This window comes from Leptopilina heterotoma, unplaced genomic scaffold (assembly GCF_015476425.1).
Source record: "Leptopilina heterotoma isolate Lh14 unplaced genomic scaffold, ASM1547642v1 Lhet_33, whole genome shotgun sequence".
NCBI classification, from domain to species: Eukaryota; Metazoa; Arthropoda; class Insecta; order Hymenoptera; family Figitidae; genus Leptopilina; species Leptopilina heterotoma.
The window spans coordinates 77218-90511 of record NW_025111022.1 but is presented as its reverse complement, the minus strand read 5'-3'; the positions used below and the strand labels follow the sequence as shown (position 1 = coordinate 90511).

At 23.6% G+C, this 13294-nt stretch overlaps 1 protein-coding gene across 1 annotated transcript; it reads right to left on the bottom strand.

The window, feature by feature from the left end:
- Positions 1–144: 144 nt before the first annotated feature.
- Positions 145–9868, bottom strand: LOC122505000 (histone deacetylase HDAC1). Its single transcript, XM_043616393.1, has 7 exons — positions 9712–9868; positions 8305–8417; positions 8101–8218; positions 4658–5031; positions 4046–4479; positions 3646–3965; positions 145–1723 (listed from the first exon to the last, which is right to left on the bottom strand). Exons 1-7 carry the CDS (start codon positions 9758–9760, stop codon positions 1653–1655), a joined length of 1479 nt encoding a protein of 492 aa, XP_043472328.1. The 5' UTR covers positions 9761–9868; the 3' UTR covers positions 145–1652.
- Positions 9869–13294: the final 3426 nt, after the last annotated feature.

Here is a 13294-nt window from a genome sequence, read left to right as displayed (position 1 = left end):
GCAAACATTGAAAATTAAATTCTTTATTCTTCTACTAAAGTTTCATTTTTTCTTTTATTTTTTTAAACACGAAATTAGAACATTGAACCAACTTGAACCAACTTTTGCATCGACAATCGTAAACTATAATAAAAACATTAGAAATTCTTATGTAGTAAATTTTATTATTTTTTTTATTATAAATATTTAAAAACAGTGATTGATGAATGCAGGACATATAAGTATGCAATGCCTGATTTTAAATTTAATTAAAAATAAATTCACGCATAAATTATATAATTTTCTGTATGCAATAATTTGAACGATCAATGACAGTTAAATTAATAACAAGTTATTTTCTCTTACATTTGACCAATCACTTACACGCCAATGAATGATACTAATCCGATTTTATATATTGACAGCAAATACATAATTAGCTTTCTTTTTCTATATTCCATTCAATTTTTTTTTTTTTTTTTAATAAACACTCATTATGAAAAGTAGGACATATATTGAAAACATCAATTTTCAACTCGACTTTACACTTAAAGAGAGAGAGAGAGAGAGAATCGGATTAGTAGACGAAGAATGTATACATAAAAACTTTAATCTTACAGTACATTTGAAAAATCTACACCTAGTCTCAAAAAAAAAATGTTTACTCATTGACAGACATTTTTAAATCTAACATTCTCTCAAATACATTATACTTCTTACACATGAAAAAAAAAATCAATGTGCAAACATTTATATTTTAAAAAAAGAAAATTGAATAGTTGCGCGAAAAAAATCACTTTTCGTTATATTTACAAAAAAAAATTAAACAATCTGTTGTCGATTAAATAATCGATGATATTAAAAAAAAAAAATTGCGCGCGTCAACCCCATATAAATGGTTCAGTCATATTAAACAGATCTGTCAATGAATCTCGACAAAAAATACTAATATTTATGAATATTATTATAATAAATGAAATTTACAATTTTTAGAAAAAAATAATATTTGCAATTATACATTTATCAGCAAATTGATATCTGCATATGAACATTTAAAAAAGTCCTACATCTGTAAATCTAAATATCCGATTCTTTACAGAAGAAAAAATTGAGATCTATCAGAAATTAATCTCCCCCCTCATTCCACAAAAAAATTGACTTTGCAATTAGTCAAACAAAAAAAAATAATAATAATTAGATTACATATCAGACTTCAATCAAATTCACCTAAGGGATGGAAAGCAAATGATTTCAACATTTGATTCGAAAAATACAAAAAAAAATCACTAAAGAACGCTCTTTATACTAATTTCTAATTGTTCACAATAATAAATAAAAAGAGCATCGTTGGTTATTTTTTTAACTTGTACATTAGAGTCTTTTGTTCCATTGTACATTCACGAATCAGACCTTTTTTTTCAGTGCGTTGGAAAAATTGTTTTTTTTTTTTTAGAAAAATTATCTCTTTTAGACTGTACATCATAAAAAGAGAGCCGTAATGGTTTTTTTCTCGGAAGCTTGTTTTTCTCGTCTCTTCTCACTTGCCACGTACACACAAACATACACACATTCACCAGGTACTCTCTTTTTTCTTTTTTTTTTTATCATTTACGCTTTAGGTCGATTCAAATTAAATAAGAATAGCGTGAGTCACTCGTGGTTAGGGCCATTTATCAGGGATTTGCACCACCATCTTTTTTCGATTCATCATTCGTTGAGTTTGATTTGTCGTCCTTTTCGTTTTCTGAAAAGAGGAAAAAAGTTGGTAATTTTTTTAAAAATAAAAGAAGTGTTACTAAGACCTCGGATCGGCTTTAAGGCACAAATTCTTATCTAGAATTTTTAACTAAATTATTGTAATTTAAAAATTAAATAAAGTTTAATAATTTTTCTAAATAAATATTTAAATATTCTTAATTTTAAATTTTCAAAAATTTTAAATTTTAAACCTTCTGAAATTTAATTATATTTAAAAATAAAATTGCTACTCCAAAATCCAATTATTTTCTAGAAATTATAACTAAAATTCTTCTCTAAATCAATTATTTTTAATAATTTTTAGAAGATTCCTGGAAAGTTTAATTACTTAAATCTAGAAAATTCATTTCATTCAAAGAAAGTTCATTCGCCTAAAATAAAATTTTTTCAATTCATATTTTTAAAAATCAACTAAATTAACAAACTTGAATTTAAAATTTTTCGAAAACTAAAGACTTAATTAAAAAAACTAAGTTCTTTAGAATTTTTAATTAAAATTATAAAAAATTCACAAATTTTAATTTAAAACCTTTTGAAATTTAATATTTTAAATTTTTTTACTACAATTCTTCCAAAATTCAATTGTTTTACAGAAATTCTAATTAAAATTCTTTTTTAAATTAATTATTTGATAAAAATTACAAAAAATTCAAATTTTGAAAAATTTTAATTTTAAACCTTTTAGAATTTAATTATTTCTAAAATTGTTTACAACAATTCTTCCAAAATTCAATTATTTTTTTAGAATTTCTAATTAAAATTCTTCTCTAAATCAATTATTTTCTAGAATTTTTAGATAAAATGCTTTTGTAAATCAATTATTTTTAATAATATTGATATTGTTCTTGAAGAGTTTAAGTAGATATTTAATAATAAAAGTTCACTTAAAATCCAATTATTGTTCAAAAAATTTGAACTGAAATTTTTCAAAAAACTATGTTCTTTAGAATTTTTAATTAAAATTATTCAAAGATCAAATTTTAAACTTTCTGAAATTTAATTATTTTTAAGAATTGTTTACTAATTACTCTTCTAATTACTTTCTAAGACTTTTTAACCAAAATTCTTATCTAAATCAATTATTTTTAATAATTTTCATTTATTATTTATTAGTAAACTTATTATTTTTTCAATATTATTTTCAGAAGTTTCAGAAAGTTTTTCGAGAATTCAATTATTTATGTACAAAAATTCAATTATTTGTTTTATAAAAAAAAAGAAAGTTTCAGATTTTCATTATTTTTAAAGGAACCTAAAAATCAGAATTTCTTAATTATTTTCTAGAAATTTGATATTTTCTCACTACTTTGGATAAAATTCTCCAACTATTCTGATTCTTCTGAACTATGAAAATTCTGTTACTCTCAAAATTCATAAAAATCTTAAATTAAGCATAGGTAATTAAAAAATAAATTTTGAAAAATATTTCACGAAACTTTAAATTTGTTTCAATTTTCACTTTTTAGCACAGTAAGATAGGTTGTCAAAGTAGAACAAAAAGTGCTTTTATGTATTAAAATATAGCAAATGAAGGTTTAGTACAAAAAATTGATTCAAAACTAATACCAATTGTTACAATTTGACAATTTTTTTAAAAGTGAGAACAAAAGTTTGCTGTATGCCTAAAAAAATCGCTAAAAAGTAAAACTCTTTACAGGAAAAGATTTAACTATAATTACTATGAAAATTAATTAATATATTAATTAATTAAAATTACTATGAAAATCGAAATAAGATGCATTTTATAATAAAAAAAGTCTCATTTTTGTCAAAAATAAATAAAAAATATCGTATTTTGTGAATAGTAAATAAAATAAAATAAAAATAGTGGAAAAAGTCGTACTATCCGAGACCTGTAATTTCTAATTAATATCTAAAAAGTAGACAGAAGAAAATAGAAAAATTTACCCTTCGCTTCAGACTTGATGTCATCATCTTTCTTGAGATCATTGTCCACACCATCTTGACCTTTTTCTAACCTAGGCCTCTTCCTCGAGCCCTTGAAGGTTCTATTGTCCCTTCGGCCACCTTCACCCTCATCTTCACTGTCACTGTACTCATTCTCGTGTTGTATCCTCTTATCAATGTCCCTCTGTGGCAGCCTTTCGTCAGGATTCACTTTCTCCTCCAATTCCGAGTCGTCTATCACAGCACCATCTTCTGGGATCGTTTGCACCTGAACTCCCGGTGCATGCGGCAACATTCTCAAATTTTCAAAGAGCCTCGTCCTGAAAAAAAAACATAACTCAATCAGTAAAATCAAAAATAAGAAATAAAACTCTAAAAGACTAAAAGATGAAAAACTCACTTTATTTTTTCGAGATATTCGGACGTATTCTGATTAGACATATTCGATGGACTAATGTGTAATTTAAAATCAGGTCCAAAATATTCAAAGTAATCGTTGTATGGCAGTTCATTAGCAATTTCCGATCCTAGAGCAACCGACGTTTCAAAAGTCCAACACCTCGAGACATTTCTAATCGTGTAACCTCCACCACCAACCATGAGGAATGGAAGATTGTATCTTTTTACAAATTCCACACACTTTCCATGCCCACGGACTGTTAAATTGAAACATCCTAATCTGTCGCCAGTCAGAGAATCAGCGCCGCATTGTAAAACAACCGCCGACGGCTGGAAGGTCTCCATAACTTTCGAGATAATCGGAACGAAAATGGATTCGTAACTCTCATCATCCATTCCGTCTCTCAATGGAATATTAACCGCGTAATATTTACCCTGGAAATTAAATAATTCAAAACTAGTTAAAAATTAACGAATTAAAATTAAAGTAATTTAATCAATCCATTAAATTCAATTACAACTATTTAAATTTAGGAATTTAATTAATTCCACTCAAGTTTAGGAATTAAATTAATTTCCTCTCGATTGAATGCAATGAAATAAATTTTCTCACCTTTCCAGCTCCGATATCGCGAAGATCGCCAGTACCGGGGAAATATTCCCCGTATTTATGGAAGGAAACGGTCATGACTCTGTCGGTTGTGTAAAAAGCTTCTTCGACACCATCGCCATGATGCACGTCAATGTCAATATACAATACTCTTTGGTGATACTTGAGCAGTTCCAAAATGCCAAGTACAATATCATTGACATAACAAAAGCCGGAAGCCTCACTTTTCTTCGCGTGATGTAAACCTCCACCCCAATTGATGCAAATTTCAGAAGCTTGCTTATTCAGTTTCACTGCTGCCGCTACCGAACCCCCAGCGGATAGTTGACAGAATTCATACAAACCGTCAAATACAGGACAATCCTCTCCAACATTAACTGCAAAAGTGTTTTCAATCAAAAATTATTTCCCTATTCAATTATTTTCCCATTTATAAAAATCCATTCCAAATTAATAATTTGTAATTAAAATAATTTCCCATTCCATTATTTTCCAATTTAGCCCATTTCAGGGTTGTTACAAAAATTTAATTTTGCTTTTCCCTGATTTCCAGACAAAATTTTGATTTTTTCCTTAAAACCCTAATGAATATTCTGATTCACTCTAAAAAAATCTACTCTTACATTTATTTATAAATTTCTTTAATTGGAAATTTGGCCAAAAAAACAATAACTTTATTTCTAAAATAAATATTTAATCAGTACCTATTATTTTTCCATGATAATTAAGATTTTCAAAAATTTCAAATTCTATAGCTTTTTTGAATTCAACAACTTATAAAAATATTATTCGAAAACATGAAGAAATCTATCACTCCGAGTCTTCGACTCGGAGCAATCGATATCTTCATGTTTTATAATAATATTAAAAATGACCGAGTGATAAAATTATTATTTTATATTTTGAGAACAATAATTGTTATTCTAACTTTTTTAAAATTATTTTCATCATTTCAATTTAATTATTAATTTCTAGAATTTTTAACTCTAATTCTTCTTTAAAACAATTATTTTTATTAATTTATGAAAAAGTTCTTTGAGAATTTTCAAATCCATTTGTTTACAATTCTGAATCAAGAATCGATTAAACTTTTTCAACAAAAATTAATTCTACAGAATTGTTAGTTAAAAGTATGAAAAATTAAAATTTTCAAAGATATTATTGAAACCTTATTCAAATTTAATTACTTCTAAAAATTGCAATTATTTGTAACTTATCAAAAATTCAATTATTTTTTTTTTAGAGTTTTTAACTAAAATTTTTCTCTAAATCAATTATTTTTATTAACTTTTGAAAAAGTTCTTTGAGAATTTTCAAATCAATTTGTTTACAATTCAATTTTGCGAAATTTCAATTATTCGGAAATTTTTCAATAAAATATTATATTAGAAAATAAAAACTTCAAATATTTTCAAAAAAATTAAATTAAACTTTTTCAAAAAAACTTAATTTTACACAATTGTTAGTTAAAAGTACAGAAAATTCAAATTTTCAATGATTTTCATTTGAAACCTATTCAAAATTTAATTATTTCTAAAATTATTAATTATTATTATTATTAATTATATTATTATTAATTATTATCTAAAATTTTAACTGAAATTAATTTTTAAATCAAGTTTTATTAGAAAATTCTACGAGAATTCAATTATTTAAATAAAAAAATTAATAATTTATTGAATAATTAAATGTTTCTTAAAATTGAATTCATCGACGAATTTTATTAAAAATTTTAAGAATAATTGCTTTTTTCGAGGAACTTGATTAAAATTGTATTAAAAATAATTGAAAATCTCCGAAGAGTTTTATTATTTAAGAAAATGATTAAATTCTTGCATAGAACTTTATTAAATTTCTTTAAAATAAATTCCTGAGAAGAATTTTATTATTTATAAAAATAATTGAATTCTTGAATAGAACTTTATTAAATTTTCTTTAAATAGTTGACAAATTGTATGAAAATTGTTTTTTAAATAATTGAATCTTTGTGAAAATTTATTACTTATGAAAATAATTGAATTCTTGCAACGAAGTTTATAAAAATCTTTTTAAATAATTGAATTTTTGAGAAATTTTAGTTTTACTCACTTATGAAAATAATTTTTTTTTTGCAACGAATTTTATTAAAATAAGATTTTAATTTTAATCCTTTTCAAAATTCAACTATTTCGAAAAATTTGTGCTACAATGCTTTTAATATTCAATTAGTATCTGACATCTTAACCGACATTCATTTTTCAAGGAATTCGATTAAAATTGTACTAAAAATAATTAAAATTCTTCGAGAAGTTTTATTACTTATAAAAATAATTGAATTTTTGTATAAAATTTTATTATTTCTGAAAATAATTGAATTATTGCGAAGAAATTGGAAAAAAATCTGTAAATAATTCAATATTCATGTAAAATTTTTATCATTTATGAAAATATATTAAATGTTTGTGTAGAATTTTATCAAACTTTTTCTTCAATAATTTAATTCTTTTGGAAAACTTTATTAAAATAGTAGATATTGAAAATCATTGAATTGAGAGAAATTTTTTGTTAATAATTGAAATTTTGTCAAAAATTTTATTAAAAAATTGTAAAACAATTGAATTTCGGAGAAGAATTTTATTATTTATAAAGATAATTGAAATTTTGAAGAGAATTTTTAAAAAGTTACGATCGTAATTAAATTTTTGGGAAGAATTTGATAACTTTTTAAAATAATTGAATTTCTGCAATCATTTGTAACTTCTCCAAAATTCAAATACTTTGTAGTGTTTTTAACTAAAATTCTTCTGTAGATCCATTATTTTTAATAACTAATTAAATATAAATTAAAAAAATTAACTCAAATTCTGAAGAATTTGAATTATTAAAATTTTTCAAAAATCTAAGTTCTTTGAAATTTCTAATTAAATTTATTAAAAATTGAAATTTTATAAAATTTTAAATTAAAACTTTTGAAGTTTATCTGTTTATGAAAATTGTAAACACAAGTCTTTTAAAATTCAATTAATTTTGAAATATTTAAGTAAAATTATTCATTAAATAATTTCTAAGTAATTAATTAATTATTAATTATTTTATAATTAATTTTATGATAGTTCTTCAAGAATTGAGTTATTTAAAAGGAAATTATTGTCAGAAATAGAAAAAATTGAATGTTTTGTATTAAAATTCGTGGTTTATGAGGCAAACAAAAAAGACATAAAAATTCATAATTTTCTTATGAATTCTAAAAATTTAATTTTTTCCAGTAGTTTTATAATAAAAATCCCTGACTTTTCCTTGATTTCCTTGAACAATAAATTCTACTTTCCCTGTCTTTTCCCTAATATTCCTAACCTGAGTAAATCCTGCATTTCAAATTATTAATTTTGAATGGAATTAATTAATTTAGAAAATTTATTTATTTCCATAACAATAATTTTGTTTTGCTAAGTAAATAATTCACTTACATCTCTGCATTTGTTTATTATATTCTGTCATGTTATCTGGCCTAATTGATCTCAAGAATCTGATGTATTCGTCACTGTGGAACTTGGTCATTTCATCAGCAGTTGCTTTATGCGGACGCTGCAAATAAATCACACAAAATCAAAATAACATTCGCCAATAAACTCTTAGTAATTTTCCATGGGGAGGAAAAATATAAAACTCACATAAATTTCCATTTTTCGATAAAGACCATAATTTAACAGTAAATTATGTGTCATCCTTATACGGTGTGGTTTCATGGGATGGCCCTGCCCATAATAATAATTCCCTATGTCGCCTGGAAAAAAATTTTAATTATTACATATTTTAAAAAAACTGCAGTTTTTAAAACATTTTCAAATTTTATTTACTTATATCATTGAACCATTTTCTTAATGTTTATTACTCAATACTTTACTGAATATACTATATTTTTACTAAAAATATTCTTACTAATTATATTTTTACTAAATATGCTAAGTTTTTTACTAAATATACTAAGTTTTTTTTTTACTAAATATCCTACATTTTGCAGTGAAACAAAAAGACAAACGTAAAATATTTCCTACAGTTTTAATTTAATCGAGTTGAGCGTCATTATTTATTCTTTGCCGAAAAAAAACTGTTCCCATAAAAAATCGAAATTGGACTTTCAGAATTCAACTCATACATGTTTAAACGTGATACAAGGCACGTCGCGCAAACTACGGTTGTGCGGATCCACACTTGAAAAACTTTTATTTCTAAAGATGTATTTATCTTACACGAAAATTGTCAACACAATGCAGTTTACTATAACCAAACAATGACTACAACAAAAATTTATCAAACATAAAAATTAACCTTAACTAAATTCCCCGGATCTTAAGCATCAATTTTATAAATATTTGACTTTAACCTCCAATTTTTAAATCTAAAAGAAAAAATATACCAAAAAATAAAATCACTGAAAAATCAATTATTTACCAAAGTTGCATCATTGTTTAATCTTTTCAAGCATTCCTTAAAAAATTCCAAAATTTACCTACTTATGTAAATTTAAATTTTCTCAAATAAAAGAAAAAAACCCCTAAAAATCTCTACATCAAATATGAAAATAATCCAAAGACTCCAATATCTCAAAAATACCAAACAAAAAACAACAAAAATTTCTCATAAAAAATTTGTCAAGTATGAAATTATTCGAGATAAGACGAAAAATTCACAAGTAAACTACAGTCTGATTTTGATTTCGTGGTTCATGACTGACGCTCAGCCATGGGTTGGCATTCATAAAATACAGTGTTGCGGAGTTGAACTTTGAGAATCTCTCGCCTTAACCATACAAAAATCAGACCTCTCCGTATACAATCACACGCTTAACCCAACTTTTTCTTCACTAAACAATCAAAAGAAAAAAAATTCAAAATCATTTTTATAGAAAAAAAATTCAATCAAATTAAAAAAAAAAAATTACAATCTACAAGAAATTTTTCTCCAAATCAAATCGACAATATACAACACACTTTGACAACCTATAAAGCACTTTGGAAAAAATTTTTTTTTGAGCATTAAAATTTTCAGAAAAATTTATAATTATTTTTAATACTTACTATCATAGTAGTAGCAGACACGTTTTCTGCTATGTGGTTGCATCGACATTTTTATGAATTCTTTAAATTATTTGATTACACTGAATTGTAAATTAAACTCGCGGTGTTCAACATTAATCAAGAGTCGACCGAACACAGCGCAACGCAGCGCGTCACTTAAGATTAATAATAACTGCGCATGCGCACATTTATTATTCCTCCTTGCACAATGGAATTTTCAGGAATTTACCGTAATTTACGATAAATTTCACAACTCACCTTTAAAGAATCTCAAGAATTATAACTTAATTTTGTTTTCGATTTACAATTAATATTTATTGTAGTTAGAAAATAATTAATAATTAAAATATTCTGTTACAAGTGGTGAAAATAATAAAGAAATTGATATTTTTTCGGGAAAAGAATTAATTTTTCCGAAATTTAGTTGATCGAGATGGCAGCACTGATGATCGGGGGCGAAAATTCAAATTGGGTAAGAAACTGAAATGTGAAGAAAATTATTATTTATTATTGTTATATTACTATTGTTTAGTATTATATATAATTTTATTATTATATAATTACTAAAAGTTATTTTTCAAACTTTGAGAAATAAATATAAAAATCAGAAATAATTGAAACGAAAGTTACTTCAATGGCATAATTTTGTATTTTATACAAAAAAGGATGAATTAAATTTTAAATTCGATTTAGTGAAAGTTTAAAGAATTTAATTTTCATCAACATTTTAAAAGATAAAAAGTTGCTTTTGAAAAATGCGAAAATTACAATTTTCTGGCAACATAACCTAAAATTTAATGAATATTTCTCTTTGACAAAAAAATGGTAATATTGTAACATTTTAAACAATTAAAAGTTGCATTTGAATAAAAATTACAATTCTTTGTAATGTTTAATTAAATATTTTAATTAAAAATAAAAAGAAATTAAGAATTTAATTTATTTTCTTCTTTTAAAATACGAAATGACTTTTTTTTTGACTAAAAAAGATTTTCTCTTAAAGTAAACAGTTATTAAAATAATAAGCACTGAATTATATTTAAATAGATATTTATTTCAAAGCGTTTGCACAACACCATTCTACACATTATTTGAAAATAATAAGGTGAATTAAAAAGGCACTAATTTGAATAAAGTATTCTCTTTTTTATTTATACCTTTTTACATATTCGAAGTTTTCAATAAATTTTTTAATTTACTGAAAGTCTTCACACAAAAACAAATATTTTGCCAACAACAAAATTGATTTTACTTTTTTTAAAAGTTTTATCAATTTCTCTCTCTCAAAAAAAAGAAACATTTTCTACGTAGCATGATTAAATTATTATAATTAATCATTATAATTATATATATATATAATATTTATTTAAATATAATCGAAAAATACTTAATTTCTACTTTTCTATAGCATTTCATCGCGATTAGTGCCTTTTTAACAATTACCTTTGTTTTTTTCATATATTTTAAACGGCTGAGAAACTAAGATCGTTGAAATTTTACACGACAATTACAATTAGTATAGTTACATCAGCTGCCGGATTCATAATTTGGTAATTGAATTTTTTTTTCCTCCATTCTTTTTTTTCCATAGAGACAACGTTATTCGGTTATCCTATGATAATGACTAGGTTAGTAAAATATACATTATAAGTCATGCATCATGGCTTAAAAAAATTACATTTGAAAATAAAAAGCGAATATCAAAAAGAATCGTCTTTTGCGATGTAAGAATCGAAAATTTATCAGAATTATCAATTCATATATTTATATAATTATATTAAATGCAATAGCATCTCTTTTGGCAGTATAATTTCTTCATTTTTTTTTTATTTCATTTTTTAACGATTAATAAATCGTAGAAGCTAAATATATAGAATACGCATTTTTTTTTATTATAAATTAAATCGATAATTAAAATTGATTGATGCAATAAACGAGTGTATCGACAAAAATTCATAAAAACAGTGTAAATAGGATCTGCCTTGAATAAAAATTGAATAAAGTCAGAATTCTCCAATTCTCTCACTCTAGGTACCATCGTTTTTTTTTATAATATAAATCGTCATCACAGTATTCAAACAAAAAAAAAAATCATCCGCTTGAATCTCGTAGCCTCGGATAATAGTTTTTTTTAATTATCCATTGTTTAAGAAATATTCAAAAAGTGCAAATTCAACTACTTAAATATTACTTTTCAGAGCGTAAAGAAAAGCATTTTTCTTTTTTTTATATTAAAAAATGAAGAAAAGAGGAACGAGAGACCTCGAAAATTAAGAATTAATATCACTAAGTTTCATAGTGTGAAAAAAAGATCGAAGAACTTAAATTATTATATCTAACTAGTAATTAAAATATTTAGCGATATTGAAGCATTGTCAGAAACTAATTTGACACGAGTATGTATAATAATGTTTGTAGAAGAAGAAGAAGAAGAAGAATTAATTGAAAATTGGTGAAGTTCACAACGTTTACAATCGACAAATTTGGAGAAAAAATGTTTTGCCAAGAAAATTTTTTATAATTTTTTCCTTTAAACATTTTTTAGAAATTTATTACAAAATTTTTTTTATCGATTATTTTATAGGGAGAATTCAACAATATTTAGTAAATTTTCTGAATATTCTATAAAATTATTTTTTTGGTAATTTTTTGTGACGAATTCAATGGTTAGAAAATATTTTTTTGTATCCACAAAAAAATTTCCGAATAAAGAGTGATTTTTACAATTTTTGTAACATTTTTTTTAAAAAAAACTCTAATTTTAGGCTGAAAATACTAAAAAGAGCAATTATTATTCAATTTCTTTTTTTGAAAATTCATTTGTTTCTTAACTTTCTTTTTGTTTCTTATTTTATTTGTTTTTTAATTTTTTTAAAATTTAATTTAATTTTGAAATCATGATTTTTGTACGTAAAAAATATTAAACAATTATGATTTTAAATTATTCAGAAAAATCATGATTTTTTATGCAAAAAAAACTCGATTTAAAATTTTTAAAATATAAAAAATCATAATTTCAAATTATTTAAGAAAATGTATAAAGAAAATTAATTTTAAAAAAAATTGAAAAATAATGTTTTTTTAAATTTTCAACCTAAAAACAAAATTTAAAACGAAAACTGCTCCAAAAATAGTAAAAATCAATATTTTCCTTCGTCAATTCAAAAAGGTTCAAGAATTTTATTTTCTGGCCATTGAATTCCTCACGAAAAAGCTGAAAAATGTTTTTCTAGACAAATTTTCCTAATTTTTCCCTAGCAATATTTTTTTTTCAAAAATTTTTTACTACTTTTATTTATTGCCTGTTTTAAAAAGTAAAATTCGTAAAAAAAACTTTATTATTTTCCATGTGAAAAATATTGTTTTCTATTAATCGTCGATTATAAAAGTTGCGAACTTCACTCTCGTTAAATTAATATTTTTGTAAAGTTCACAACGTTTGTGATCAACGACCTAGAAAAAAGAATATTTTTCTATTCAAATTTTGATATTTTCGCTTGGAAAAACTCGAGCAATTTTTTCTTATTAACTATTTTAAACAGAAAAATTTGCAAAAAAAATTGCGTTGAAAATTTTTCCTTTT